At 48.3% G+C, this 27,423-nt stretch overlaps 1 protein-coding gene across 1 annotated transcript in view; it reads left to right on the top strand.

Annotated features, from left to right (window-relative positions):
• LOC147100476 (proproteinase E-like) overlaps nucleotides 1–27,423 on the top strand; it is a 172,854-nt gene that overhangs the window by 25,940 nt on the left and 119,491 nt on the right. Inside the window, exon 2 of the mRNA XM_085966755.1 lies at nucleotides 20,704–20,758. Coding sequence (XP_085822881.1) covers nucleotides 20,719–20,758 — 40 coding nt within the window. The 5' untranslated portion in view covers nucleotides 20,704–20,718. The remainder of the gene's footprint in view (nucleotides 1–20,703; nucleotides 20,759–27,423) is intronic.

Here is a 27,423-nt window from a genome sequence, read left to right as displayed (position 1 = left end):
GAGGACTAGCTGGCCACGCCCTCTACCTCTGACGTCATCACGTTTCCCGCCGTTGGGGACGTCACATGACCCACGTGATGACGTCATCGCGTCAGATCGCAATTTTGTCGATCTAGCTCTGTTTAACCAGAGCCAACATTGAAAGGTAATAAACATGATTAAAGGCAATTGTACAAGTCACTGTGAGAGTCTCTTAGTGGCTTTGCCACATACGCCCCCCCAGAATTGTCTTTAACGAAAAGAGTCAATCGCTGAGGAGGTCGGACAAGTCTGTTGGACCGACTCCTAAATTCCCAGAGGGGAAAACGCTGAGAAGGCGGCGAGCTGGTAGGTAACACAGCACTGTCAGGTGTGGCGGTGGCCGGTGGCCGGCCACGGCGCGGAGGCTGCGCCAGCTCGATCGGTCGTTCGAGGTCCAGGTGCACAGGCTTGAGGCGATCGACAGAGATGTGATCCAGCTTGCCCCCGACGTCAATCACGAAACTCTTGTCCCCTGCCTGCAAAACCTTGAAGGGCCCGGCATAAGGAGGTGCGAGCGGGGTACGATGGGCGTCTTGGCGCACAAACACGAACTTGGCTTTCGACAACTCCCCAGGGACATTGGACGAAGGCAAACCGTGCTGTGAGGTCGGAACTGGGCGGAAACAGCGGGCCGCATCCCGGTGGGTCTCTCTTTGCCTGGCCACGGACCATGGTCGTGTAGGGGATGGCAGGAATTCACCCGGGACTCGGAGTGGTTGCCCGTAAACCATCTCCGCTGCCGCCGACTGGAGATCTTCCTTCGGCGCCGTGCGGAGTCCTAACATCGCCCATGGCAGTTTGTCGACCCAGGATGCATCCAGCAGGTTGGCCCTGACCGACGCCTTCAAGGAACGGTGGAACTGCTCGCACAAGCCGTTCGCTTGCGGGTGATAGGCTGTAGTGCGTGGAGTTTAACGCCCAACACGGAAATCAGCTCATTCCACAGTTCGGACGAAAATTGCGGCCCCCGATCCGACGAAATATCCGCAGGGACACCAAAACGGGCTACCCATGATGAAACAAAAGCTCGAGCAACATCCGCAGAGGTGGTGGACGTCATGGGGACTGCCTCCGGCCACCTCGTGGTGCGATCCACCATCGTCAAAAGGTACGTAAAGCCCCGGGAAGGTGGAAGTGGGCCCTCTAAGTCTATGTGAATGTGATCAAATCGCCGCTCCGGAACCTCGAAGGTGGCGAGCGGGGCTCTGACATGCCGCTGCACCTTGGCCCGCTGGCAAACAACACAAGTGTTCGCCCAGTCTCTGACGTCTTTGCGTATTCCCCTCCATACGAATTTGGAGACCAGCAGCTTTTGCGATGCCCACACTCCAGGATGCGATAGGCCGTGTATGACGTTGAAAACCGCTCGGCGCCATTTAGACGGAACGATCGGACGGGGTGCACCCAACGAAACATCGCAGAGCAGAGTAGTACCTGTGGAATGGAATGGCACATCCCTCGGCTGGAGGCTGGTTGGAACCGAACGAAAACCCTGGGTCTCCGGGTCAGCCGCTTGGTCAACCGCCATCTGTGTGTAGTCAATGCCCAATTGGATGGCCTGGACGGTGGCACGGGAGAGGCAATCGGCGACGACGTTGTCCTTACCGGCCACATGCCGGGTGTCGGTGGTGAACTCCGATATGTATGTCAGCTGCTGTTGCTGCCGAGCCGACCATGGTTCCGCAGACTTGGCCATTGCGAACATCAATGGCTTGTGGTCAACAAACGCGATGAAGTGTCGTCCTTCGAGGAGGAAACGAAAATGGCGGATGGCCAAAAACAAAGCCAAGAGCTCTCGATCGAAAGTACTGTACCGGCGCTCATGCCGTTGTAGCTGGCGGCTAAAAGAGGCCAGAGGTTGCCACGCGCCGTCGACCCACTGCTCCTGGACGGCCCCCACCGCGTAGTCTGACGCGTCCGTCGTGAGGGCGATGGTGGCTCCCGGCAGGGGGTGTGCTAACATGGTCGCATTGGCGAGCGCAGCTTTCGTATCCTCGAAGGTGCGATCCATGTCTTGCGACCATACCACTGGCTCCTTTCCCATCGTGCCTCTGAGGGCCTCGTAGAGTGGACACATGAGCTGAGCTGCCCTGGGGATGAAACAATGATAGAAGTTCACCATCCCCAGGAACTCCTGTAAGGCTTTCACGGATTTCGGTTTCGGGAACGCCGCGATTGCCTCCACCTTGACTTGAAGTGTCATTGCCCCAGTGGGGGTTATGCGGTGGCCCAGGAAATCAAGTTTCGCTAGGCCGAAATGGCATTTGTCCGGGTTAACGATGAGGCCGTGCTGCTGAAGCCGTCGGAAAAGGACCCGAAGGTGCTCGAGGTGTTCCTCCTTGGAGGTGCTGGCAACCAGAATATCATCCAAATAAACAAATAAAAAGTCAAGGTCCCGCAGGACTGAATCCATGAGGCGCTGAAACGCCTGCGCCGTGTTCTTAAGCCCAAAGGGCATTCGCAGGAATTCAAAAAGTCCAAAGGGGGTAATTACCACTGTCTTTTTGACATCTTGAGGGTTCACTGGCACCTGGTGGTAACCACGGATGAGGTCGATTTTCGAGAAGATGGACGTCCCCGCCAAATGGGCTGAGAAGTCCTGTATGTGGGGAATGGGGTAGCGGTCGGGCGTCGTTATCTCATTGAGGCGGCGATAATCACCACAGGGCTGCCATCACCCGCCGGGCTTGGGGACGATGTGGAGCGGGGAGGACCAGGGGCTACTGGACCGACGGATGATCCCCATTTTCTCCATCACGGCGAACTCCGCCTTCGCTGCCGCTAGCTTGCTGGGCTCTAAACGTCGCGCCCTGGCGTAAACGGGAGAGCTGGTAGTCGAAATATGATGCTCCACCCTATGCTTGACGGTCGGAGCCGAAAAGGTGGGCTTCGTCAGCTCGGGGAACTCCTTGAGGAGACGGGCGAAATCGGCGGGCGGTGGCCGCGCACATGAAATCGTGTGTGACGCAGACGTGTTGCGCGCCCCTGAAATATCGTCGAGTGTGGCGGTGCGAACGAGGCGTCGATTTTTCACGTCCACCAACAGGCCGTTGGCGCCCAAAAAGGCAGCACCCAACAGGCCCTGCGAGATTTGAGCGGTGACGAAATTCCAGGTGATAAACTGTCCACCGAAACATACTTGGACGAGCCGCGTTCCGCAAGTGCGGATCGAACCCCCGTTAGCCGCTTGCATAGGGGGACCCGTCCGCCGGAGCGAAGGTCGATGACCGAGGCAGGAAGTATGCTGCATTGCGCCCCCGTGTCGCATAGAAAACGACAGCCCGAGATGGAGTCGGTTAAGTAGGTGAGATTCCCGGAAGCGCCGATCGCCATCGTGGCCGCGGGGGAAGTACCAAGACTGGTGTGCTTGACTCGTGGCGGTCTATTCGACGGTCTGGTAACGAAACTGCACGGTGGGCGGCAGCAGCGGGCCTTCGAGCCGAAACGAGCATGGTAGTAACAGTAACCGGTCATCGGAGGCGCCGTGGTCGGAGCCGGGGCCGGGCTCCTCGTGGCGGGGCGTTGCGCGAGGGCGCAGTACTGTTGCCGAACTGCATAAATCTTATCCGCCTCTTCGGCGAGCGCGACGCAGTCTGCGGTTTCTGCTCGGGCGAGGGCCGCCTGGACTTGCTCGGGGAGTTGAGTAAGGAACAGCTCGCGAAACAGAAAGCACTGGGGCTCGGACCCCAGGAGAGTCAGCATATGGCTCATAAGCTCTGAGGGTTTGGAGTCACCTAACCCTGGTAGCGTCAGTAAACGGCGAGCGCGCTCCGCTTTGGTAAGACCAAATACCTGCAGCAATCGTGTCTTGATGGCGACATACTTGTCAGCATTCGGGGGACTCTCCAGAAGGCTGATGATTCTCGACGCCATCGAGCTCTCGAGGGCGGAGACCACGTGGAGATATCTGGTCTGGTCCTGTACGATGTTGCGGAGCTCAAATTGCGCCTCGGCTTGCACAAACCAAGAGGCCGCCTGTTGTTCCCAGAATTGGGGGAGCTTCAAGGCCACTGCATTGGCCTCCATTACTGGCCCGTTCTCTGCGTTCACCGCGAAAAACGATCGCGAGGATTCGGGGTCACCAATGTAGGAGTCTCTGCACTCCTAGCAAAGAATCTATAAACTCACTGGAAGTTAACAAACTGAGTTTAATGTATTAAAACTTTACAAAACAAGAAATTGCAGGAGAAGCTCTAAACAGGCCTTTTCTCTCTCACTCCACATGAGGACTGGCTGGCCACGCCCTCTACCTCTGACGTCATGACGTCATCACGTTTCCCGCCATTGGGGACATCACATGACCCACGTGATGACGTCATCGCGTCAGATCGCGATTTTGTCGATCTAGCTCTGTTTAACCAGAGCCAACATTGAAAGGTAATAAACATGATTAAAGGCAATTATACAAGTCACTGTGAGAGTCTCTTAGTGGCTTTGCCACAACTTCCTTATTTTTGTATTCAATGCCCCCATTTACAAAGCCAAGTATCCCATACGCTACCTTAACTGTCGTATTGACTTGTCCTGCCACCTTCAAAGATTTGTGAATATGCACCCCCAGGTCCCTCTGCTCTTGCACCCCCCTCAAATAGTACCATTTAGATTACAGAAACAGAAAATGCTGGAAATACTCAGCTGGTCAGGCAGCATCTGTGGAGAGAGAAACAGAGTTAACGTTGCAGGTCGATGACCCTTCATCAGAACACTGACGAAAGATCATCGACCTGAAACGTTAGCGCTGTTTCTATCTCCACAGCTGCTGCTTCACCTGCTGAGTTAGAATCATAGAATGGTTACAGCACAGTAGGAGGCCATTCGGTCTGTCGAGCCCGTGCCGGCTCTCTGCAGGAGCATTTCAGCTAGTCCCACTCCCCTGCCCTATCCCTGTAGCCCTGCAAATTTTTTCCTTCAGGTACTTATCCAATTCCATTTTGAAAGCCACGATTGAATCTGCCTCCACCACCCTCTCAGTGGTTATGATCTGCATTCCAGATCATAACCACTCGCTGCTTAAAAAAGTTTTTCCTCCTGTCGCCTTTGGTTCTTCTGCCAAGCACCTTAAATCTGTGTCCTCTGGTTTTTGACCCTTTCACCAATGGGAACAGTTTCTCTCTATCTACTCTGTCTAGACCCCTCATGATTTTGAACACCTCTATCAAATCTCCTCTCAACCTTCTCTGCTCTAAGGAGAACAACCTCAGCTTCTCCAGTCTATCCACATAACTGAAGTTCCTCATCTCAGGAACCATTCTTGTAAATCTTTTCTGTACCCTCTCTAAGGCCTTCACATCCTTCCTAAAGTGCAGTACCCAGAATTGGACACAATACTCCAGTTGAGGCTGAACCAGTGTTTTATAAAGGTTCATCATAACCTCCTTGCTTTTGTACTCTCTGCCTCTCTTTATGAAGCCCAAGATTCTGTAGACTTTTTAACTGCTTTCGCAACCTGCCCTGCCACCTTCAACGATTTGTGCACATATACCCCAGGTCTCTCTGTTCCTGCACCCCCTTTAGAATTGTACCCTTCAGTTTATATTGCCTCTCCTCATTCTTCCTACCAAAATGTATCACTTCGCAATTTTCTGTGTTCAATTTCATCTGCCACGTGTCTGCCTATTCCACCACCCTGTCTATGTCCTCTAAAATCTATCATTATCCCCCTCACTGTTCACTATACTTTCAAGTTTTGTGTCATCTGCAAATTTTCAAATTTGCCCTGTACACCCAAGTCCAAATCATTCATATATATCTAGACAAGCAGTGGTTCCAGTACCGACCCCTGGGGAACACCACTGTGTACCTTCCGCCTTCCAGCATTTTCTGTTTTTATTTCAGATTTCCAGCATCCCCAGTATTTTGCGTTTTTACCATGTAGACTACACTGCTTCTCCATGTTCTTTCTCCCAAAGCACATCATTTCAGTATGTTGCATCAGGCATGTGTCTGCCCATTTCACCAGTCTGTCTATGTCCTCCTGAAGTCTGCTACTATCCTGCTCACTACATTGCCAAGTTTTGTATGTTGTATTGTGTAATGGGACAGGGTTAATTTGTAAAAGATTACAAATTACAAACCTCCTTTGGGAAAGAGTGATCATAATATGATAAAATTGCTCATTGAGTTTCAGAATTAAATACTTCAGTCGTAAATGAGAGTCTTAAACTTAAATAAAGCCAATTACATAGGTATGAGGGATGAGTTAGCTAAGGTAGATTGGAAAATTAGATTAAAAGGTATGACGGCAGTGGCAAACATTTAAAGAAATATTACAAAGTTCTCAATGAATATACATTCCATTGAGAAATAAAACTGCATGGGAAAAGTGATCCATCCGTGGCTAACTAAAGAAGTTAAGGATAGTACCAAATTAAAAGAAAAGGCTTATAATGTTGCGAAGAATGTAAGCTTGAGGATTGGGAGACCTTTAGAAACCAGCAAAGGATGACCAAATAATTGATAAAAAGGGAAATAGAATATGTGAGTAAACTAGCAAGAAATATTAAAACAGATTGTAAGAGCTTCTATAGGTATGTAAAAAGGAAGAACATAGCAAAAGTAAGCGTTGGTCCCGAGAAACTAGAGGTTGAGCCAGGTGAAATTATAATGGGGAACAAGGAAATGGCAGAGACTTTAAGTAAATATTTTGTATCGGTCTTCACAATAGAAGATACAAGCTTACCAAAAATAGTAGGGAACCAAGGAGCTAATAAGAGTGATGAACTTAAAGTAATTAATATCAGTAGAGAAAAAATACTTGAGAAACTAATGGGACTAAAAGCCAACAAATCTCCTGGACCTGATGGCTTGCATCCTAGGGTTCTAAAAAAGGGAGCTGCAGACATAGTGACCAGAATTTTCCTTACCTTGGTGGGTTCGGTGCGGCCGATGTCTGTGGTGGGTTCCGACCTCGCTGCTGGCTCCATCCCGCTGTACAGAATGAACTTACCTTAACCGGGCCTATTAAGCCCATCCAGAACGTTATCCGGTCCAATTAGATGCAGCGGGTCTCGTGATGTCACTCATGACACGTTTTAAGCTGGGATCCTTAAAGGGACCCTGGCCACATTAAATTTTAAGTTCAATATAACATAGTAGGTGTTGAATCTTTACTGTACAATCATATAATAAAAGTTATATATGAGTGACAAAGAAATATTTAAATAAAATTATCATGAAGTAATATGACTCCATCTACAAATACAATCAAGAACATAATTAAAAAAGAACATTAATTGGGAGGTTATTGGTGCTTTAGTCACAAATCTATAGACTTTTGTATCAGTAACTGCTACAAATAAAAGATGTGCATATAGGTAATACATAAAATTAAACAGATTTTAAATGTAATTGTAAAGGGGTGGATTTACAATATTATGCAAGTTCAGTGGATGAGCTGCGGAAACCCTGACAAACAGTGTAAGTGGTGCTTACAGTGTGTTTCTGGGACTTCTGCAGCTCTTCCACTGAAGTTAACAATGGACAAGTGAGAGAACCTCCGCAGAAATTCACCCGAAAGTCTCAGACTGAACAATTAAATTAGTCATATTCAGGGACTGAAAGCAAATTGAACCAGTGGAATGAGTGATGAGAATTAAATTGTTATGGTTGATAAATTGATTTAATGTGTAACTGGACAATCACAGTATACTGTGAGAAAAACCTGACCAGAAACAATACAAAAATTTATTTAAATGGTATATGTCATATTTTATAGTGCAGATCAATTCATTTCTTCTTTCGTATGGTAGTAACAAAGCAAATCAAATGTCAATATCTAAGTTGGATATCCAGGCCAAAGCCTCCGTGTAACAGTGTGGATATCTTGTAGGCTGCCTGTGAATTTCCTCTGAGGGCAGGGCTCAATGATGTGCCCCAGGGTCTGATCGGGAGCTCCACAGTCGCATGATAGGGATGCTTTAATCTTCCATCTATGGAGAAGGTGGCAGCATCTACCATGACTGGTTCTGAGACGGTTGCTGGTTGTCCACTGTTTGCGAGGAAGCTTTGATCCTTCAGGTTGTACTGTGGAGTCCTCTATAAGGAATCCATTTTGTATGTCGCAGTTCTTCCAAGCATTTCGCCATCGGTCATCAAGGCTGAGGGGAGATCGCTGAAGGGCTTCGGCGACGGTCCAAAATGGCCTTCTAGATTTGAGACGGGTTGGTGGTAGGTTGTTCAATCGGCCTCGATTGGCATGTCTTTGCTGGTGTAACAGTTGTGTCCTCTGGAGACTGAATATTCATAGCATAGGTGTGATGGTGCAATGTTTGCAAGCACGGGCTGCCAAGGTGTTGGAGTCGATAAAAGTGTACCGGTGATAATTCTCATAGTCAAATTCAGCTGGACATCTATGGATTTGACATGCGGACTCGATAGCCATGCCAGTGAGCAGTACTCCGCTGTAGAGTACACCAGGGTGAGTGCTGCCATGCGGAGGGTTTGAGCATCTGCTCCCCATGTGGATCTGATGAGTTTCTGGATCAAGTTGAATCTACTCTTTAGTTTCTTCCCAAGGTTCTGGAGATGTTGTCTATATGACAGGTTGCGATCAAGCGTGACTCCTAAACAGGAAGGTTTTTGGCCTGGTTTACCTCTGCGCCACAAAAGGAGACTTTCAAAGCTTGGTTTGCTTGATGGGTGTTGAGGTGGAATGTCGAGGTGACGGTCTTTTGCTGGTTTGGCCGAAGTCGCCATCAGTGGAAGTAGGTCTCCATCCTCTGTAAATCACTGGTTAAGGTCTCTTCGGTGATGGACAGATTCATGTTTTGCATGGCCAAGGCAATGTCATCAGTGTATATGAACGTGCGGGACTCTGTTTTGGGCAGGTCACTGGTGTAAATGTTGAATAACATGGGTGCAATTCACTGCAATTACTGTTTAGTTGGAAGGCAACAGCCAAGAATGGATACAAGGGGCAGGATTTTCATTGGGCCGTGGAGGCGAGATTGGAGGCGTGTGGGGGTTTAAAATTGCAAAATCGGGGGGGGGGGGGCACGAACCCATTCCGCCCCCAACCCGCCTCCATGCCAGTTTCAAAGGTAGTTAACAGGCAGTTTTTAGCCTAATCCCTATTTTTATCCCTGAAGTGTGGGATTCCCGACAGCTCCAAACCACGCCAAGTTAGCGAGGCGGACCGTCGGGCTGAAGGGCTTGGAGGGTTCGAGATGTCTGGTGTTCAGGTGAGTGATGGGTGCATGAGTGCAGAGGTAAGTGTGTTTGGTGTGTGTAAAGTGTTTAAAGAAGTTTTACTTACCTTTACAGCCTTCCTTCCTTCAGGTCTCGGGAGTCCCTCATCTCACCAGCACAGAAAGCAGAATGACCACGAGCTGTCAAAATCTGCAGCATTCTGCTTTCTGTTCCGGAGAGATCTCTAAATCAGCCTGAGAGGAAGGAATTAACTTAGTGTACAGATTGTCAGTGTTTGACAGCTTCAAAGAGCTGTGAAACACTGATATTTCATCTGTCAAAAGCTCTTGACAGATGAAATGTCAATCTGTGATGTCACCTGTTGCCGGGTGGCCCTTAATTGGCCTGCTGGGCCCGCTGGGCGGGCTCAAGAAGGTCAATCAAGTGAAAATCGAGTGGGTTGGCCACAACTCGATGGAGGCAGGACTACAACCCCAAAAGTTGTAGTTCCGCCTCCAACACACCTCCAGTATCAAAATCCAGCTCAAGGTGTTCAGAAAAGATAGAGAAGGAAAAAAGGGAGGTGGGGTGGCATTGCTGATTAAGGAAGACATTGCAGTGTTGGAAAGAGAGGATGTCCTTGAGGGGGTAAGGACAGAATCCATTTGGTTAGAGTTGAGAAGCAAGAAGGGTATGATCACGCAATTGGGGTTACTCTATAGGCCTCCAATAGTGAGAGAGAGCGATAAAGGAGCAAATCTGCAGGGAAATCACAGAGATGTGCAAGGACTATAGAGTGGTGATATTGGGGGACTTTAATTACCCAAATATCGATTGGGATAATGTTAGAGTAAAGGGAAAGGAGAGGGAGGAATTTCTGAAATGTGTTCAGGAGAACTTCCCTGACTAGTATGTTCTTGGCCCAACTAGAAATGAGGCATTGCTGGATCTGGGGAATGAAGTGGACCAAGTGTCTGTGGAAGAACACTTGGGTAAGAGCGATCATCGTATCCAATGGAGAGGAGCAAGGAACAATGTAGAGTGGAACTTCCTAATTGGATTATGGCTAACTTCAATGGGATGAGAGGGGATCTAGCCAGGGTAAAATGGAACCAAAGATTGACAGGAAAAACAGTAACGGAACAATGGGTGATCTTTAAGGAGGAGATGTTTCAGGTACAGGCTAGGTACATTCCAACAAGAGGAAAAGGTCCGGGAACCAAAGCAAGGGCTCCTTGGATGACGAGGGAGATAGAGAATATAATGAAACAAAAAAAGAGGGTGTATGATGCATGTTAAGTGAATTCTTCAAGTGAGAACCAGGCCAAATACAATAAGTTGAGAGGGGAAGTGAAGAGGAAAATAAGATTGGCAAAGAGAGAATATGAGAGTAGAATAGCAGTTAACATAAAAGGGAACCCAAAAAACTTCTACCGGCATGTAAATAGTAAGTGGGTAGTAAGAGGCTGGGTGGGGCCTATTAGGGACAAAGATCTTTGATATTTGCTTAGAGGTGTAGGGCAAGGCTAGAATACTTAATGAGTACTTTCAAGTGCCTGTTTTAGAAACAATAATCAGGGAAAAAATTAACAGGCACTTGGAGAGTGTTTACTAAGGCAGAGGATGCTGACAAAATATCAGTAGAAGCGAAGATGGTAGAGGTAATGGATGGGGTGAAAATTGATAGACAGGATGTACTGGAAAGACTGGATATGCTTAGAGTGGACAAGTCGCCTGGTCCAGATGGCTTGCATGCCAGGTTGCTAAGGGAATTGGGGGAGGAGATAGCAGAAGGGCTTGCCATAATCTTCTTATCTTCCCTTGATGCGGGGGAGGTGCCTGAGGATTGGAAAGTGGCAAATATGACACCATAGTTCAAGAAAAGATTTAAGGACAATCCTAATAACTACAGGCTGGTCAATTTAACATCAGTGGTGGGAAAAGTTTTAGAAACAATCAGGGAAAAAGTTAACAGGCACTTGGAGAGTTTTTTTTATTTGTTTTTATGGGATGTGGGCATCGCTGGTAAGGCCGGCGTTTATTGCCCATCCCTAATTGCCCTTGAGAAGGTGGTGGTGAGCCGCCTTCTTGAACCGCTGCAGTCCGTGTGGTGAAGGTACTTCCACAGTGCTGTTAGGGAGGGAGTTCCAGGATTTTGACCCAGCGACGATGAAGGATCACCGATATACTTCTAAGTCAGGATGGTGTGTGACTTGGAGGAGAACTTGGAGGTGGTGGTGTTCCCGTGCGCCTGCTGCCTTTCTCCCTCTAGGGTGAGGAGGTCGTGGGTTTGGGAGGTGCTGCAGTGCATCTTGTAGATGGTACACACTGCAGCCACGGTACTCTGGTGGTGGAGGGAGTGAATATTTAAGGTGGTGGATGGGGTGCCAATCAAGCGGGTTGCTTTGTCCTGTATGATGTCGAGCTTCTTGAGTATTATTGGAGCTGCACTCATCCAGACAAGTGGAGAGTATTCCATCATACTCCTTACTTGTGCCTTGTAGATGGTAGAAAATCTTTGGGGAGTCAGGAGGTGAGATACTTGCCGCAGAATACCTAGCCTCTGACCTGCTCTTGTTGCCACAGTATTTATGTGGCTGGTCCAGTTAAGTTTCTGGTCAATGGTGACCCCCAGGATGTTGATGGTGGGGGATTCGGCGATGGTAATGCCATTGAATGTCAAGGGCAGTGGTTAGACTCTCGCTTGTTGGAGATAGTCATTGCCTGGCACTTCTGTGACACAAAGTTTTAAGTTAATTAAGGAGAGGCAACACGGATTTGTAAAAGGCAGGTTGTGTTTGACGAATCTAACTGAATTTTTTGATGAAGTAACAGGGAGGATTGATGAAGGGAATGCAATGGATGTTGTCTGCATGGATTTTAAGAAAGCATTTGACAAAGTACCACATAGAGTCAGTCATAGAGTTTTACAGCACAGAAAGAGGCCCTTCGGCCCATCGTGTCTGCGCCGCCCATCCATCCCTGTCCAGTCTAATCCCATTTTCCAGCATTTGGTCCATAGCCTTGTATGCAATGGCATTTCAAGTGCTCATCCAAATGCTTCTTGAATGTTGTGAGGGTTCCTGCCTCTACCACCCTTTCAGGCATTGAGTTCCACATTCCAACCACCCTCTGGGTGAAAAAGTTCCTCCTCAAATCCCCTCTAAATCTCCTGCCCCTTACCCTGAATCTATGCCCCCTTGTTATTGACCCCCCTACTAAGGGGAAAAGTTCCTCTTTGTCTACCCTATCTATGCCCCTCATCATTTTGTACACCTCAATCAGGTCCCCCCTCAGCCTTCTTTGCTCCAAGGAAAACAACCCCAGCCTGTCCAGCCTCTCTTCATAGCTGAGGCGCTCCATCCCAGGTAACATCCTGGTGAATCTTCTCTGCACCCTCTCCAAAGCAATCACATCCTTCCTATAGTGAGGCGACCAGAACTGCACACAGTACTCCAGCTGTGGCCTCACCAGCGTTTTGTACAGCTCCATCATAACCTCCCTGCTCTTATATTCTATGCCTCGGCTAATGAAGGCAAGTATCCCATATGCCTTTTTAACCACCTTATCTACCTGTTCCGCTGCCTTCAGGGATCTATGTACATGTACACCAAGGTCCCTCTGACCCTCTGTACTTCCTAGGGTCCTACCACTCATTGTGTATTCCCTTGCCTTATTTGTCCGTCCAAAATGCATCACCTCGCACTTTTCAGGGTTAAATTCCATTTGCCACTTTTCCGCCCATCTGACCAACCCGTTTATATCGTCCTGTAGCCTGAGGCTTTCCTCCTCACAATTTACCACCCCACCAATTTTCGTGTCATCTGCGAACTTACTGATCATACCTTTTACATTCTCATCCAAATCATTTATGTAGATCACAAACAACAAGGGACCCAGCACCGATCCCTGAGGTACCCCACTGGACACAGGCTTCCAGTCACAAAAGCAACCTTCGACCATCACCCTCTGCCTCCTGCCACTCAGCCAGTTTATGATCCAACGCGCCAAGGCACCCTGGATCCCATGGGCTCTTACCTTCTTGACCAGTCTCCTATGCGGGACTTTGTCAAAAGCTTTACTGAAGTCCATGTAAACCACATCCACAGCATTTCCCTCATCCACCCCCCTAGTCACCCCCTCGAAAAATTCAATCAGATTTGTCAGACATGATTTACCCTTGACAAAGCCATGCTGACTATCCCCGATTAATCCTTGCCTCTCCAAGTGGAGACTAATTTTGTCCCTCAGAATTTTTTCCAATAATTTCCCTACCACAGATGTTAGGCTCACTGGCCTGTAATTCCCTGGTTTATCCCTGCTACCCTTCTTGAATAATGGTACTACGTTAGCTGTTCTCCAGTCCTCTGGTACATCCCCTGTGGCCAGAGAGGTTCTGAAAATTTGTGTCAGAGCCCCTGCAATCTCCTCCTTTGCCTCCCACAGCAGCCTGGGATACATCTCGTCTGGGCCTGGGGATTTATCCACTTTTTGGCCTGCTAAAACCGCTAGCACCTCCTCCCTCTCGATGCTAATATGTTCAAGTATGTCACAGCCCCCTTGCCCGATTTCTATGTCTGCATCGTCTTTCTCCATAGTGAACCCAGATGCAAAAAATTCATTTAAAACCCCGCCTACATCATCTGGCTCTACACACAGATTGCCACTTTGGTCCCTAATGGGCCCTACCCTTTCCCTGGTTATCCTCTTGCCCTTAATATACTTATAAAACATCTTAGGATTTTCCTTTATTTTGCTCGCCAGTGTTATTTCATGGCCCCTCCTCGCCCTCCTAATTTCTTTTTTAAGTATGCCCCTGCATTTTTTATACTCCTCTAGGGCTTCTTCCGTCTTTAGTCTTTTGTAACTGCCAAAAGCCCCCCTTTTATTTCTAATGCATTTTTGTATGTCCCTTGTCATCCAAGGTTCCCTTTGCTTGTTGGTCCCACCCTTGACCTTTACAGGAACATGTTGGCGTTGTACTCTCTCTATTTCCCTTCTGAAAGTCTCCCACTGTTTTGATGCGGATTTTCCTATAAGTAGCTGCTCCCAGTCCAATTTGGCCAGATCCTGCCTTATCATATTAAAATCGGCCTTCCCCCAATTTAGAACCCTTATTTCCGGGCCGTCTTTGTCTTTTTCCATGACCACCTTAAATCTCACCGAATTGTGGTCACTGTCGCCAAAATGCTCTCCTACTGACACTTCCACCACTTGCCCGGCTACATTCCCCAGAATTAGGTCCAGTACCGCCCCCTCTCTTGTAGGACTTTCTACATGTTGGCTCAAAAAGCTCTCCTGGATGCACTTTAAGAATTCTGCACCCTCTAAGCCTTTCACACTCTGACTATCCCAATTTATATTGGGGAAGTTGAAATCCCCCACTATTATTACCCTATTATTTTCGCACTTTTCTGAGATTTGCCTACATATCTGTTCCTCTATCTCCCCCTGACTGTTTGGGGGCCTATAGTACACTCCCAGCAAAGTGCTTGCCCCCTTTTTGTTTTTAAGTTCTACCCATATGGCCTCATTAGAGGAACCCGCTAATATATCATCCCTCCTTACAGCAGTAATTGACTCCTTAATTAATATTGCAACACCCCCTCCCCTTTTACACCCCCCTCTGTCTCGCCTGAAGATTCTATACCCCGGAATATTGAGCTGCCAGTCCTGACCCTCCCTCAACCATGTCTCCGTGATAGCAACAATATCGTACTCCCATGTGTTCAACAACAACTTCAGTTCATCCACCTTATTTGCAAGACTCCTTGCATTAAAATAAATGCCTTCCAGCCCTGCCATATTCTCTTTTGCCTTCACATATTTGCTTTGCCTTCCCAGCTGACTTGTTTTTCCCTCTGTATTTGGCTGTAAATCACCCCCTACTATAGCTCCACTCTGTACCCCATCCCCCTGCCAAGTTAGTTTAAACCCCCCCCAGCAGTGCTAGCAAACCTCCCCGCAAGGATATTGGTTCCCCTCTGGTTCAGGTGTAAACCGTCCGACTTGTACAAGTCCCACCTTTCCCAGAAGCAGACCCAGTGATAGAAGGCTGGTTAACAAAATTAAGGTTCATGGAATAGGTGGGTCAGTGTCAGCTTGGATAAGGAATTGGCTTAAGGTCAGAAAACAGTGAGTTGTGGTAAATGGCTGTTTTTCAGACTGGAGGATGGTAGACAGTGGTGTTCCCCAAGGGTCAGAGCTGGGATCACTGCTTTTTTTGATATTGGGATAGAGTGAAATTTCAAAATTTGCAGATGATACCAAACTTGAAGGTGTGGCAAACAGTGATGATGATATCAATCGACTGCAACAGGACATAGAAAGTCTAGCAGAATGGGCAGACAAGTAGCGGATGGAATTTAATACAGAGAAGTGTGAGGTGATGCATTTTGGCAGGAGGGATAGGGAGAGGCAATATAGACTTAATGGCATAGTTTTAAAGAGTGTGCAGTGACAGAGGGACCTGGGAGTTAATGTGCATAGATCTTTGAAGGTGGCGGGACATATTGAGAGAGTAGTTAGCAAAGCATATGTGATCTTGGGCTTCATAAATAGAGGTATTGAGTACAAAAGCAGGGAAGTTATATTGAACCTTTATAAAGCTCTGGTTCGGCGACAACTAGAGTATTGCATCTAGTTCTGGTCACCACACTTTAGGAAGGATTTGAAGGTTCTTGAGAGGGTGCAGAGGAGATTTACCAGAATGGTTCTGGGGATGAGGGATTTTAGCTACAAGGTTAGGTTGGAGAAGCTGGATTTGTTCTCCATGGAGCAAAGGAGGTTGAGGGGTGTCCAAGATTATGATGGATTTGGATAGGCTAGACGGGGAAACACTGTTCCCACTAGTTGATGTCCCACTAGGGGACACAAATTTAAGGTTTTGGGCAAGAGATACAGGGGGATATGAGGAAGAACTTTTTTACACAGCGAGTGGTAATGACCTGGAACTCACTGCCGACGAGGGTGGAGGAAACGGAGATGATCAATGATTTCAAAAGGAAATTGGATAGGCACTTGAGGGAAATAAACTTGCAGGGCTCCGGGGATAGAGCGGGGGAACTGGACTGACTGGATTGTTCTACAGAGAGCCGGCACGGACTCGAAGGGGCGAATGGTTTCCTTCTGTGCCGTAATGACTCAGTGACTCTAATGGCCAGTGAAAAATTTACATTTACCAGTAGCTTTTCAAGTAGAACAGAAGCTCCATCAATCTATTAGCTGATGTAATCAACATAGTTTTATTTTGGTTTGTTTTCCATGCTGTCAAGTAATCAGCTGGAGCAATGGCCACGGAACTCCCACCTCAGGTTGACAGACGTGTTTCCCGAGCTGTGTGAATCCCCTGGCCATGCAGGGAGATTTAAAAAGTGGGGTGGGGGGAGAAGGCTCTTAAGTGCCTGTAAAGTACCTCATAATGATTTCAATTGGGTTCTCCGTCACTGCAGGTCGGGTTGGCTCCATACTGACAGATGCGCCTGGGGGAAAGGCGCATGGGAGCGAGTTGACAGTGGGCTCCCAGCCCGCTGTCAAAAAAACCAACTTTCCATTCCAACCCGCCCCCGAGCTCGCCCGCTACCACTACGGAAAATTCAGCTCAGTGGATGCATTAGTTGTGATCTTCCAAAATTCCCTCAATTCTAGAACGGTTCCCGCAGATTGAAAGGTAGCAAATGTAACCCCGCAATTCAAGAAAAAAGGGAGAGAAAAAACAGGGAACTACAGGCCAGTTAGCCTGACATCAGACTCTGGAAAATGCTGGATAGGAGCAGGAGTAGGCCATTCGGCCCTTTGAGCCTGCTCCGCCATTCATTATGATCATGGCTGATCCTCTATCTCAATGCCATATTCCCATGCTCTCCCCATACCCCTTGATGCCTTTTATGTCTAGAAATCTATCTATCTCCTTCTTAAATATATTCAGTGACTTGGCCTCCACAGCCTTCTGTGGTAGAGAATTCCACAGGTTCACCACCCTCTGAGTGAAGAAATTTCTCCTCATCTCAGTCCTAAATGTCCTACCCTGTATCCTGAGACTGTGACCCCTCGTTCTAGACCCCCCAGCCAGGGGAAATAGCCTCCCTGCATCCAGTCTGTCTAGCCCTGTCAGAATTTTATATGTTTCAATGAGATCCCCTCTCATTCTTCTAAACTCTAGTGAATACAGGCCTAGTCGACCCAATCTCTCCTCATACGACAGTCCTGCCATCCCAGGAATCAGTCTGGTGAACCTTCGCTGCACTCCCTCTATGGCAAGTATATCCTTTCTTAGGTAAGGAGACCAAAACTGCACACAGTACTCCTGGTGTGGTCTCACTAAGGCCCTGTATAACTGTAGTAAGAAATTAGCATGCAGGTACAGCAAGCAATTAGGAAGGCAAATGCATGTTGGCCTTTATTGCAAGGGGGTTGGAGTATAAGAGTACAGAAGTCTTACTACAATTGTACAGGGCTTTGGCAAGACCACACCTAGAGTACTGTGCACAGTTTTGGTTTCCTTATCTGAAAAAGGTCATATATGCCTTAGAGGCAGTGCAACAGATCCCTGCGATGAGAGGGCTGTCCTGTGATGAGAGATTGAGTAGATTGGGCCTATACTCTCTGGAGTTTAGAAGAATGAGAGGTGATCTCATTGGAACATAAGATTCTGAGTGGGATTGACAGGGTAGATGCTGAGAGGTTGTTTCCCCTGGCTGGAGTGTCTAGAACTAGGGGGCATAGTCTCAGGATAAGGGGTTGGCCAATTGAGATGAGGAGGAATTTCTTCACTCAGAGGGTTGTGAATTTTGGAATTCTCTGCCCCAGACAGCTGTGAATGCCGGAATTTTGCCGGCGGGTTTGGAGGCAGGACCTCCGGCAAAATCGCCAAGATTGACAGTGGGCAGGAAACCCGCTGTCAACCCGCCTCCAATCAATCATCCCAAGTGTCGGGTCCCCGATTTGTGCATGGACCCAACACCTAATGGCAGGAAGAGGATTATAGCCACTTAACTGCCTGTTAAAGGTTGTTAACAGGCAGTGAACAGGCTCTTTTTCAATTTTGACACTTCTACTTCGGGCTTCCCGACGTCCGGACACCACGCCAGGTAAGTGTGGTGTGTTGTGAGTCTGCTGTAATGTTTCTGCATTGATGACAGCTGCAGAAGTGGTGTGAAGGTTCCAATGGTGCACTGGTGAGTTTCAGGGGTAAGAAAATGTTGGGAAATTCATTTTTAATGCATTTAGACTTTTCTGAAGGTAACAAGTTTTGAATTGTATGTCTAGTCCCACCTCATTGGGAGGACCTCTCTCACCAGTGACCGATCGCTTCTGTCTTCACAAAGGAGGACACAAATAACCTCCCAGAGATGTCGGGGAACATAGGGTCTAATGAGAGGGAGGAACTGAAAGAAATCAGTATTTGTAGGGAAATGGTGTTAGGGAAATTGATGGGATTGAAGGCCGATAAATCCCCAGGGCCTGATAATCTACATCCTAGGGTACTTAAGGAAGCTGACCTAGAAATAGTAGATGCATTGCTGGTCATCTTCCAAAATTCTATAGACTTGGGCACAGTTCCCATGGATTGGAGGGTAGCTAATGTAACCCCACTATTCAAAAAAGGTGGTAGAGAGAAAACGGGGAATTATAGACCGGTAAGCCTGACATCGGTAGTGGGGAAAATGCTAGAGTCCATTATAAAAGATGTAATAGCAGAGCACTTGGAAAACAGTGACAGGATCGGACAAAGTCAACATGGATTTACAAAAGGTAAATCGTGCTTGACTAATCTACTGAAATTTTTTGAGGATGTAACTGCTAGAATAGATAAGGGAGAACCAGTGGATGTGGTGTATTTGGTCTTTCAGAAGGCTTTCGATAAGGTCCCACATAAGAGATTAGCATGCAAAGTTAAAGCACATGGGATTGCGGGTAAGGTACTGACTTGGATAAAGAACTGGTTGGCAGACAGGAAGCAACGAGTTGGAATAAACGGCTCTTTTTCCGAGTGGCAGGCAGTGACTAGTGGGGTACCGCAGGGATCGGTGCTAGGACCCCAGCTATTCACAATATATATTAATGATCTAGACGAGGGAACTAGATGTAATATCTCCAAGTTTGCAGACGACACAAAGCTGGGTGGGCGTGTGTGCTGTGAGGAGGATGCCGAGAAACTCCAGTATGATTTGGACAGGTTGGGTGATTGGGCAGAAGCATGGCAGATGCAGTATAATGTGGATAAATGCGAGGTTATCCACTTTGGTGGCAAAAGCAGGAAGGCAGATTATTATCTGAACGGCAATAGATTGGGAGAAGGGGAAGTGCAACGAGACCTGGGTGTCCTTGTGCACCAGTCGCTGAAGGTAAGCATGCAGGTGCAGCAGGCGGTTAAGAAGGCAAATGGTATGTTGGCCTTCATAGCAAGAGGGTTCGAGTACAGGAACAAGGATGTCTTGCTGCAGTTGTACAGGGCCTTGGTGAGACCACACCTTGAGTATTGTGTGCAGTTTTGGTCGCCTTATCTGAGGAAGGATGTTCTTGCCATGGAGGGAGTGCAGCGAAGATTCACCAGGCTGATACCTGGGATGGCAGGAATGACGTATGAGGAGAGATTGGGTCGATTGGGCTTATATTCACTGGAGTTCAGAAGAATGAGAGGGGATCTCATTGAAACTTATAACATTCTAACAGGACTAGACAGACTAGATGCAGGAAGGATGTTCCTGATGGCGGGGGAGTCCAGAACCAGGGGTCACAGTCTAAGGATAAGGGGTAAGCCATTTAGGACTCAGATGAGGAGGAATTTCTTCACCACAGAGTGGTGAACCTGTGGAATTTTCTACCACAGAAGGCAGTGGAGGCCAATTCATTAAATATATTCAAGAAGGAGTTGGATATATTTCTTAAGGCTAAAGGGATCAAGGGATATGGGGAGAAAGCAGGGACAGGGTACTGGATTTGGATGATCAGCCATGATCTCATTAAATGGCGGAGCAGGCTCGAGGGGCCGAATGGCCTACTCCTGCTCCTATCTTCTATGTTTCTATGTAACCTCACCTGCAGCTGCCATCTGTTCTAGCCTAAGGAAGGAATCACTGGAGAGCCTGGGTGCAAGAGCTCACCTTTGTACAGTGATTGTCGGTGTTTGCAGCACCTCAATGCTGTCAAACACTGAGAAATCAGCTGTCAAAGAAAAATTGTGCTTGGTCCCTTTAAGAAAACTGGCAGATGACACATCATCAAATGACGTCATCTGACCTGCTTCGTCTTAATTGGCTGGCAAGCCCGCAGGGTGGGCTTAACAAGGCCAATTGATGTAAAATCATGTCTGTGGGCCGGATGTAGTTGGGGGTGGGACTGGAACCCGGAAGCCACCTAACCCGCTCCCAAGCTGCATCAATCGAAAAATCGCGGCCTTTGAGTATATTCAAGGCCGAGAGAGATAGATTTTTAAGATGGAAATCGGGGTCCCATGACGTCCCATATGTGTGCGTGTAAATCCCTTCAGTGCTGTTTGAATGAGATGAGAACAACTAACCATAATCAGTCTGCACCATTCTTTTGTTTTCACAGTTCTACTGAAGGAAAATGAAGGAACTTCTTCTCATCCTTCTGCTTGCAGCCAAGAGTAAGTCCTGGATTCTACTTTCCGTTTACTTTCTGCATTCCATCTCTATGATAAATGTCAAAGGGGCATTAAAACTGCCTCTTGCTTTAGTTACAAGACATGTTCCAATTATTTACTGCTATTGGGATTCCTTCTTATGGATGGAATATGCTAATTTTATACAAAAAGTTCTCTAAAAAGAAAACACGCGGTCATGTTATCATAGAATCATAGAGTAGTACAGCACAGATGGAGGCCATTCGGCCCATTGTGCCTGTGCCGGCCCTCTGATTAAGTCCCACTCCCGGCTCTCTCCCCATTACATAGAATTTTACAGCACAGAAACAAACCATTTGGCTTCAACCTGAGACAGTGGTTGGGAAGGGGGAAGGAATGTATGGTGTTTGTGGCGGGGGCTGATGACCACGGCTTTGGTCTTCCCAATGAGACAGCATAACCTACGTGTAGGCTGGAATTTTCCCCGAAACAAATGGGTGGATTTGGAGCGTGGGGTCAGTTAAATTGTTCAAAATGCGATTCCCGACCTGATCCCATCTCCAACCCGCCCACTTGTGGTTTTAACGGAGGTGGGACGGGGACAGTCAACCAACCTGCTCCCAGGGGGCGGAATGCCAATTTAAATATCATAATGAGGCTGGAAGCCTCTTTTTCCCCCTCCATCTTGTGTTTAACTGCCTGTGGACGTGTCTCACACAATTCGTGAAACCCGCCAGTTAAAGCGAGCCGGGGACCGCTGCAACCAGGAGGTAAATGGCTTTACTCCTACCTCCTGGATCCAGGGTCCCTGCCTAACCCACTCCCCACGAGGCCTCTGATCCCCAACATGAGGCCTCCCCCCCACCCCACCGATGATGCTGAGGCCGGCCACAATCCTCTCTCCCACCCTGCCAACGCTCCGGCCGACCCTCGACCACCACCCCGTCACGATCCTCCATTGCCGATTCCCGACCCCCTCACGATCCCAGACTGTCGATTCCCGGCCCCCTCACGATCCTCCATTGCCGATTCCCGACCCCCTCACGATCCTCCATTGCCAATTCCCGACCCCCTCACGATCCCACACTGTCGATTCCCGGCCCCCTCACGATCCCTGATCCTCCATTGCCGATTCCTGGCCCCCTCACGATCCCTGATCCTCCATTGCCGATTCCCGGCCCACCCTCACGATCCACGATCCTCCATTGCCGATTCCCGACCCCCCACCACGATCCCTTCACCGGACCGACCCCTCGCTCCCAATCCGCATCTTCAGGCCTACCCGCCCACGGCCAGCCAGTCTCTCAATCCGAGGCCTCACATGCAAATCAGGCCCTGCCGTTAAAGTTGGCAGGCCCTGTGGGAAACCTGGCCTCCCGGGTTTCCTGCCCGCCTCGGAGGCCCGCCCCCCCCGCCTACTTGGAGAAAATTCCAGCTGTTATCTCTAGGCCTGTGGCCTTGACAGCCTAGGTCTCGTGGCTCTGGTCATTAACTGAAGGTAGCTACTGGTTGTAAGCAATATTCCCTCTAATTTTTTTTGTACTGAGTGGGCTAGGAGCTCCTTTGAGCGTGACCTTTTTGTCCGTGAGCAAATTTTAAAACAACAACGACGACTTTTACAACAACGACAGCAACAGCAACCACTTAAAAACATATATACAGTAATGCCATATTGCCACCCCACCGTCTCAAATCATGAGACAATCAGACAAGGTTCCACACAGGTTTAACCTAACTTCTCTGCTTTTGAAATGAACCCCAATACTTTATTTTCACTTTTTAACCTGCGTTGCTACTTTTAATCTCTATACCCCTAGATCCCTTTGCACCTCCACCATTTACATAATAGGATATACAGCACAGAAACAGGCCAGTTGGCCCAAACCGTCTATGCTGGTGTTTATGCTCCACTTGAGCCATTTAGATTCTTATTTTCCAAGGAGTAGGTAGCCTTCTTATTCCTTCTACCACAATGCACCACCTCACACTTATCACAATGGTAATGCAGTAGATGTAATTTATCTGGATTTTCAAAAGGCCTTCGATAAGGTACCCCATAATAGACTGATGAACAAGGTCAGAGAATGCGGAGTCAGGGGACAAGTAGCAGAATGGATTGCTGGCTGACTTCAAGACAGAAAGCAGAGAGTGGGAGTAAAGGGTAGCTATTCACAGTGGCAGAAGTTGGGTAGTGGTGTTCCACAAGGATCAGTGCTGGGACCACTGTTGTTCACAATTTACATTAACGGTTTAGACTTAGGAATCAAAAACACAATTTCTAAATTTGTGGATGATACCAAATTGGGGGGATAGTCAATACTGAGGAGAACTGCAACAAATTACAGGAGGACATTAATAAACTTGCAGAATGGGCAAATAATTGGCAAATGAAGTTCAACACAGATAAATGTGAGATATTACATTTTGGTAAAAAGAATAGGGAGGTCACTTATCACTTGGAGGGTGTGAGTCTAGGTGGGGTAGAGGAACAAAGGGATCTCGGAGTACAAATATACAAATCACTAAAAGTTGTGCCACAGGTTAGCAAGGCCATAAAAAAAGCAAACCAAGCACTAGGGTTTATTTCTGGAGGGATAGAATTGAAAAGCAGGGCAGTTATGCTAAACTTGTATCGAATCTTGGTTAGACCACACTTAGAGTGCTGCGTACAGTTCTGGTTGACATATTATAAAAAGGATATAGAGGCACTGGAGAGGGTTTTTTTTAATTCATTGGTGGGATGTGGGCGTCGCTGGCTAGGCCTGCATTTAGTGCCCATCCCTAATTGCCCTTGAGAAGATGGTGGTGAGCTGCCTTCTTGAACCGCCGCAGTCCATATGGTGTAGGTACACCCACAATGCTGTTAGGAAGGGAGTTCCAGGATTTTGGCCCAGCGACAGTGAAGGAACGGCGATACAGGTCCAAGTCAGGATGGTGTGTGGCTTGGAGGGGAACTTGTCAGTGGTAATGTTCCCATGCGTCTGCTGCCCTTGTCCTTCTAAGTGGTAGAGGTCGCGGGTTTGGAAGGTGCTGTTGAAGGAGCTTTGGCGAGTTGCTGCAGTGCATCTTGTAGATGGTACACACTGCAGCCACAGTGCACCGGTGGTGGAGGGAGTGAATGTTGAAGGTGGTGGATGGAGTGCCAATCAAGCGGGCTGCTTTATCCTGAATGGTGTCGAGCTTCTTGAGTGTTGTTGGAGCTGCACTCATCCAGGCAAGTGGAGAGTATTCCATCACACTCCTGACTTGTGCCTTGTAGATGGTGGAAAGGCTTTGGGGAGTCAGGAGGTGAGACACTCGCCGCAGAATTCCCAGCCTCTGGCCTGCTCTTGTAGCCACAGTATTTATATGGCTGGTCCAGTTCAGTTTCTGATCAATGGTAACCCCCAGGATGTTGATAGTGGGGGATTCAGCGATGGTAATGCCATTGAATGTCAAGGGGAGATGGTTAGAGTCTCGCTTGTTGGAGATGGTCATTGCCTGGCACTTGTGTGGTGCGAATGTTACTTGCCACTTGTCAGCCCAAGTCTGAATGTTGTCCAGGTCTTGCTGCATATGGACACTGACTGCATCAGTATCTGACGAGCCTCGAATGGTGCTGAACAGTGTGCAATCATCAGCGGACATCCCCACTTCTGACCTTATGATGGAGGGAAGGTCATTGATGAAACAGCTGAAGATGGTTGGGCCTAGGACACTGCCCTGAGGAACTCCTGCAGTGATGTCATGTGATTGAGATGAATGACCTCCAACAACCACAGCCAACTTCCTTTGTGCTAGGTATGATTCTAACCAATGGAGAGTTTTCCCCTTGATTCCCATTGACTTCAGTTTTGCTAGGGCTCCTTGATGCCACACTCGATCAAATGCTGCCTTGATGTCAAGGGCAGTCACTCTCACCTCACCTCTTGAGTTCAGCTCTTTTGTCCATGCTTGAACCAAGGCTGTAATGAGGTCAGGAGCTGAGTGGCCCTGGCGGAACCCAAACTGGGCGTCAGTTTGCAGGTTATTGCTGAGTAAGTGCCGCTTGATAGCACTGTTGACGACACCTTCCATCACTTTGCTGATGATTGAGAGTAGACTGATGGGACGGTAATTGGCCGGGTCGGATTTGTCCTGCTTTTTGTAGACAGGACATACTTGGGCAATTTTCCACATTGCCGGGTAGATGCCAGTGTTGTAGCTGTACTGGAACAGCTTGGCTAGGGGCGCAGCTAGTTCTGGAGCACAAGTCTTCAGTACTATTGCCAGAATGTTGTCAGGGCCCATAGCCTTTGCAGAATCCAGTGTCTTCAGCCGTTTCTTGACATCACGTGGCATGAATTGAATGGGCTGAAGACTGACATCTGTGATGCTGGGGACCTCAGGAGGAGGCCGAGATGGATCATCCACTCGGCACTTCTGGCTGAAGATAGTTGCAAATGCTTCAGCCTTGTCTTTTGCACTCATGTGCTGGGCTCCACCATCATTGAGGATGGGGATATTTTTGGAGCCTCCTCCTCCTGTTAACTGTTTAATTGTCCACCACCACTCACGACTGGATGTGGCAGGACTGCAGAGCTTTGATTTGATCCGATGGTTGTGAGATCGCTTAGCTCTGTCTATCGCATGTTGCTTCCGTTGTTTGGCATGCAAGTAGTCCTGTGCAGAGAAGATTTACAAGGATGATACCAGAAATGCGAGGGTATACATATCAGGAAAGGATGAACAGGCTGGGTCTCTTTTCTCTTGAAAAAAGAAGGCTGAAGGGTGACCTAATAGAGGTCTTTAAAATGATGAAAGGTTTTTATGGAGTGGAAACAGAGAGAATGTTTCCACTTGTGGGGAAGAGCATAACTAGAGGCCATCAATATAAGATAGTCACCAAGAAATCCAATAGGGAATTCAGAAGAAACTTCTTTACCCAGAGAGTGGTGAGAATGTGGAGCTCGCTACCACAGGGAGTGGTTGAAGCGAATAGTATAGATGCATTTAAGGGGAGGCTAGACAAGCATATGAGGGAGAAGGGAATAGAGGGTTATGCTGATAGAGTGAGATGAGGAAAGACAGGAGGAGGCTCGAGTGGAGCATCAACGCCGGCATGGACTGGTTGGGCCGAGTTACCTGTTTCTGTGTTGTAGGTCCTAAGTAATTCTATGTAAAAAGAATTGAACAAAAACGGATATCCATATTTCCAACTTCAATCACTTTCATTAATAAACATTGGGGGAGAAATTGGGTGCCTTTGCGTCATCCGGGTGCGCAGCGCTCTGGCTCAGAAATTCACTCTCGCCTCCAACAGGTACAGGAGGCGGTTTGTAGTCGGATGAGTGTTATATAAAAGGGGTCAACTTCCGGGTTTTTTTGTTGGCAAACAATGCTGCCTTGTCAGTTTGACACAAGCAGACAGGTGTTTTGACCCATTTGACCGTTTTCATATTGAAGGAGTATTCTGGCTGAGAAAAATTTACCACTTTCATTTGTGTTGCATTTGATAGTGCAACATTTCCATCATTTAATGGGGGCTGTACTGGCACTGGGCCTCGCCCTCCAGCTTCACCATCCGAGGCAGAGAGAAAGATTGGAAAATGTGGCCAGAGGGAGGAGGGCCAATAGGGCTCTCAACAGGAGACCTTACCCTCCCAGGGTATTCCAGGAGCAGTTCTTCTACATTCATCTGTCAGAGGAGCAGTGCCTTAGAAGGCTCCGCTTCAACAAGGAGGTGGTCACAGAGCTTTACCACCTCCTGCAGTCAGACCTCCAGCCTCAGCTCAGGACCAGGACGTCTCTCTCAGTGGCAGTGAAGGTCACAGTCGCTCCCAATTTCTACGCCAGTGGCTCCTTCCAGGCTTCAACAGGGGATATTGCAAACATTTCGCAGTTCGCTGTGCATTGCTGCATCCAGGAGGTGACAGACGCTCTGTACAGAAGGAGAAGGGAGTACATCTCATTCCCCATGACCAGGGAGAAACAGGATGAACGCTCATGTGGCTTTGCAAGGATAGCGGGCTTCCCCATGGTTCAGGGTGCCATTGACTGCACCCACGTGGCATTGCGGACACCTCATCACAATGCAGAGGTGTTCCGTAACCGCAAAGGCTACCACCACTCTCTGAACGTTCAGTTGGTGTGCGACCACAGACAGCTCATCCTCACTGTCAATGCCCGCTATCCTGGCAGCAGCCAAGATGCATTCATCCTGCGTGAGACCGGTGTCCCAGCACTGTTCCTCCCACCACATGAAGCTCGCGGCTGGCTGCTCGGAGACAAGGGTTATCCACTCGCCACCTGGCTGATGACACCCCTCCACAACCTCAACACTCCTGCTCAACACGCATACAATGACAGCCATAGCGCTACCAGGAACCTGATCGAACAGACTATCGGGGTGCTAAAGCAATGGTTCCGCTGCCTTGACCGCTCTGGAGGAGCCCTGCAGTACTCCTCTGATTGAGTTTTCCTTTTCATCGTTGTGTGCTGTATGCTGCACGATCTGGCCATTCTGAGGGCCCAGCCATTGCCACCAGGGATTGCAGGTCCACCTCAGGAGGAGGAAGAGGGAGAGGAGGAGGAGGAGGCTGCAGCCCGCTGGATCCCGGAGCTTTACCCACATCAGACCCATTTCCTCTGCTCCCCTCTAGCGACTGCATGGCCCCATTATCGGACCTCTCGCCATTGGGAGGCACAGGCAGTGAGGCTATGGCTTGGTG

The sequence above is a fragment of the Somniosus microcephalus genome, chromosome 25 (assembly GCF_052327205.1).
Source record: "Somniosus microcephalus isolate GS21.2 chromosome 25, FLI_Smic_1.0, whole genome shotgun sequence".
Classification (NCBI taxonomy): domain Eukaryota; kingdom Metazoa; phylum Chordata; class Chondrichthyes; order Squaliformes; family Somniosidae; genus Somniosus; species Somniosus microcephalus.
This window is presented reverse-complemented; position numbering and strand designations above follow the sequence as displayed.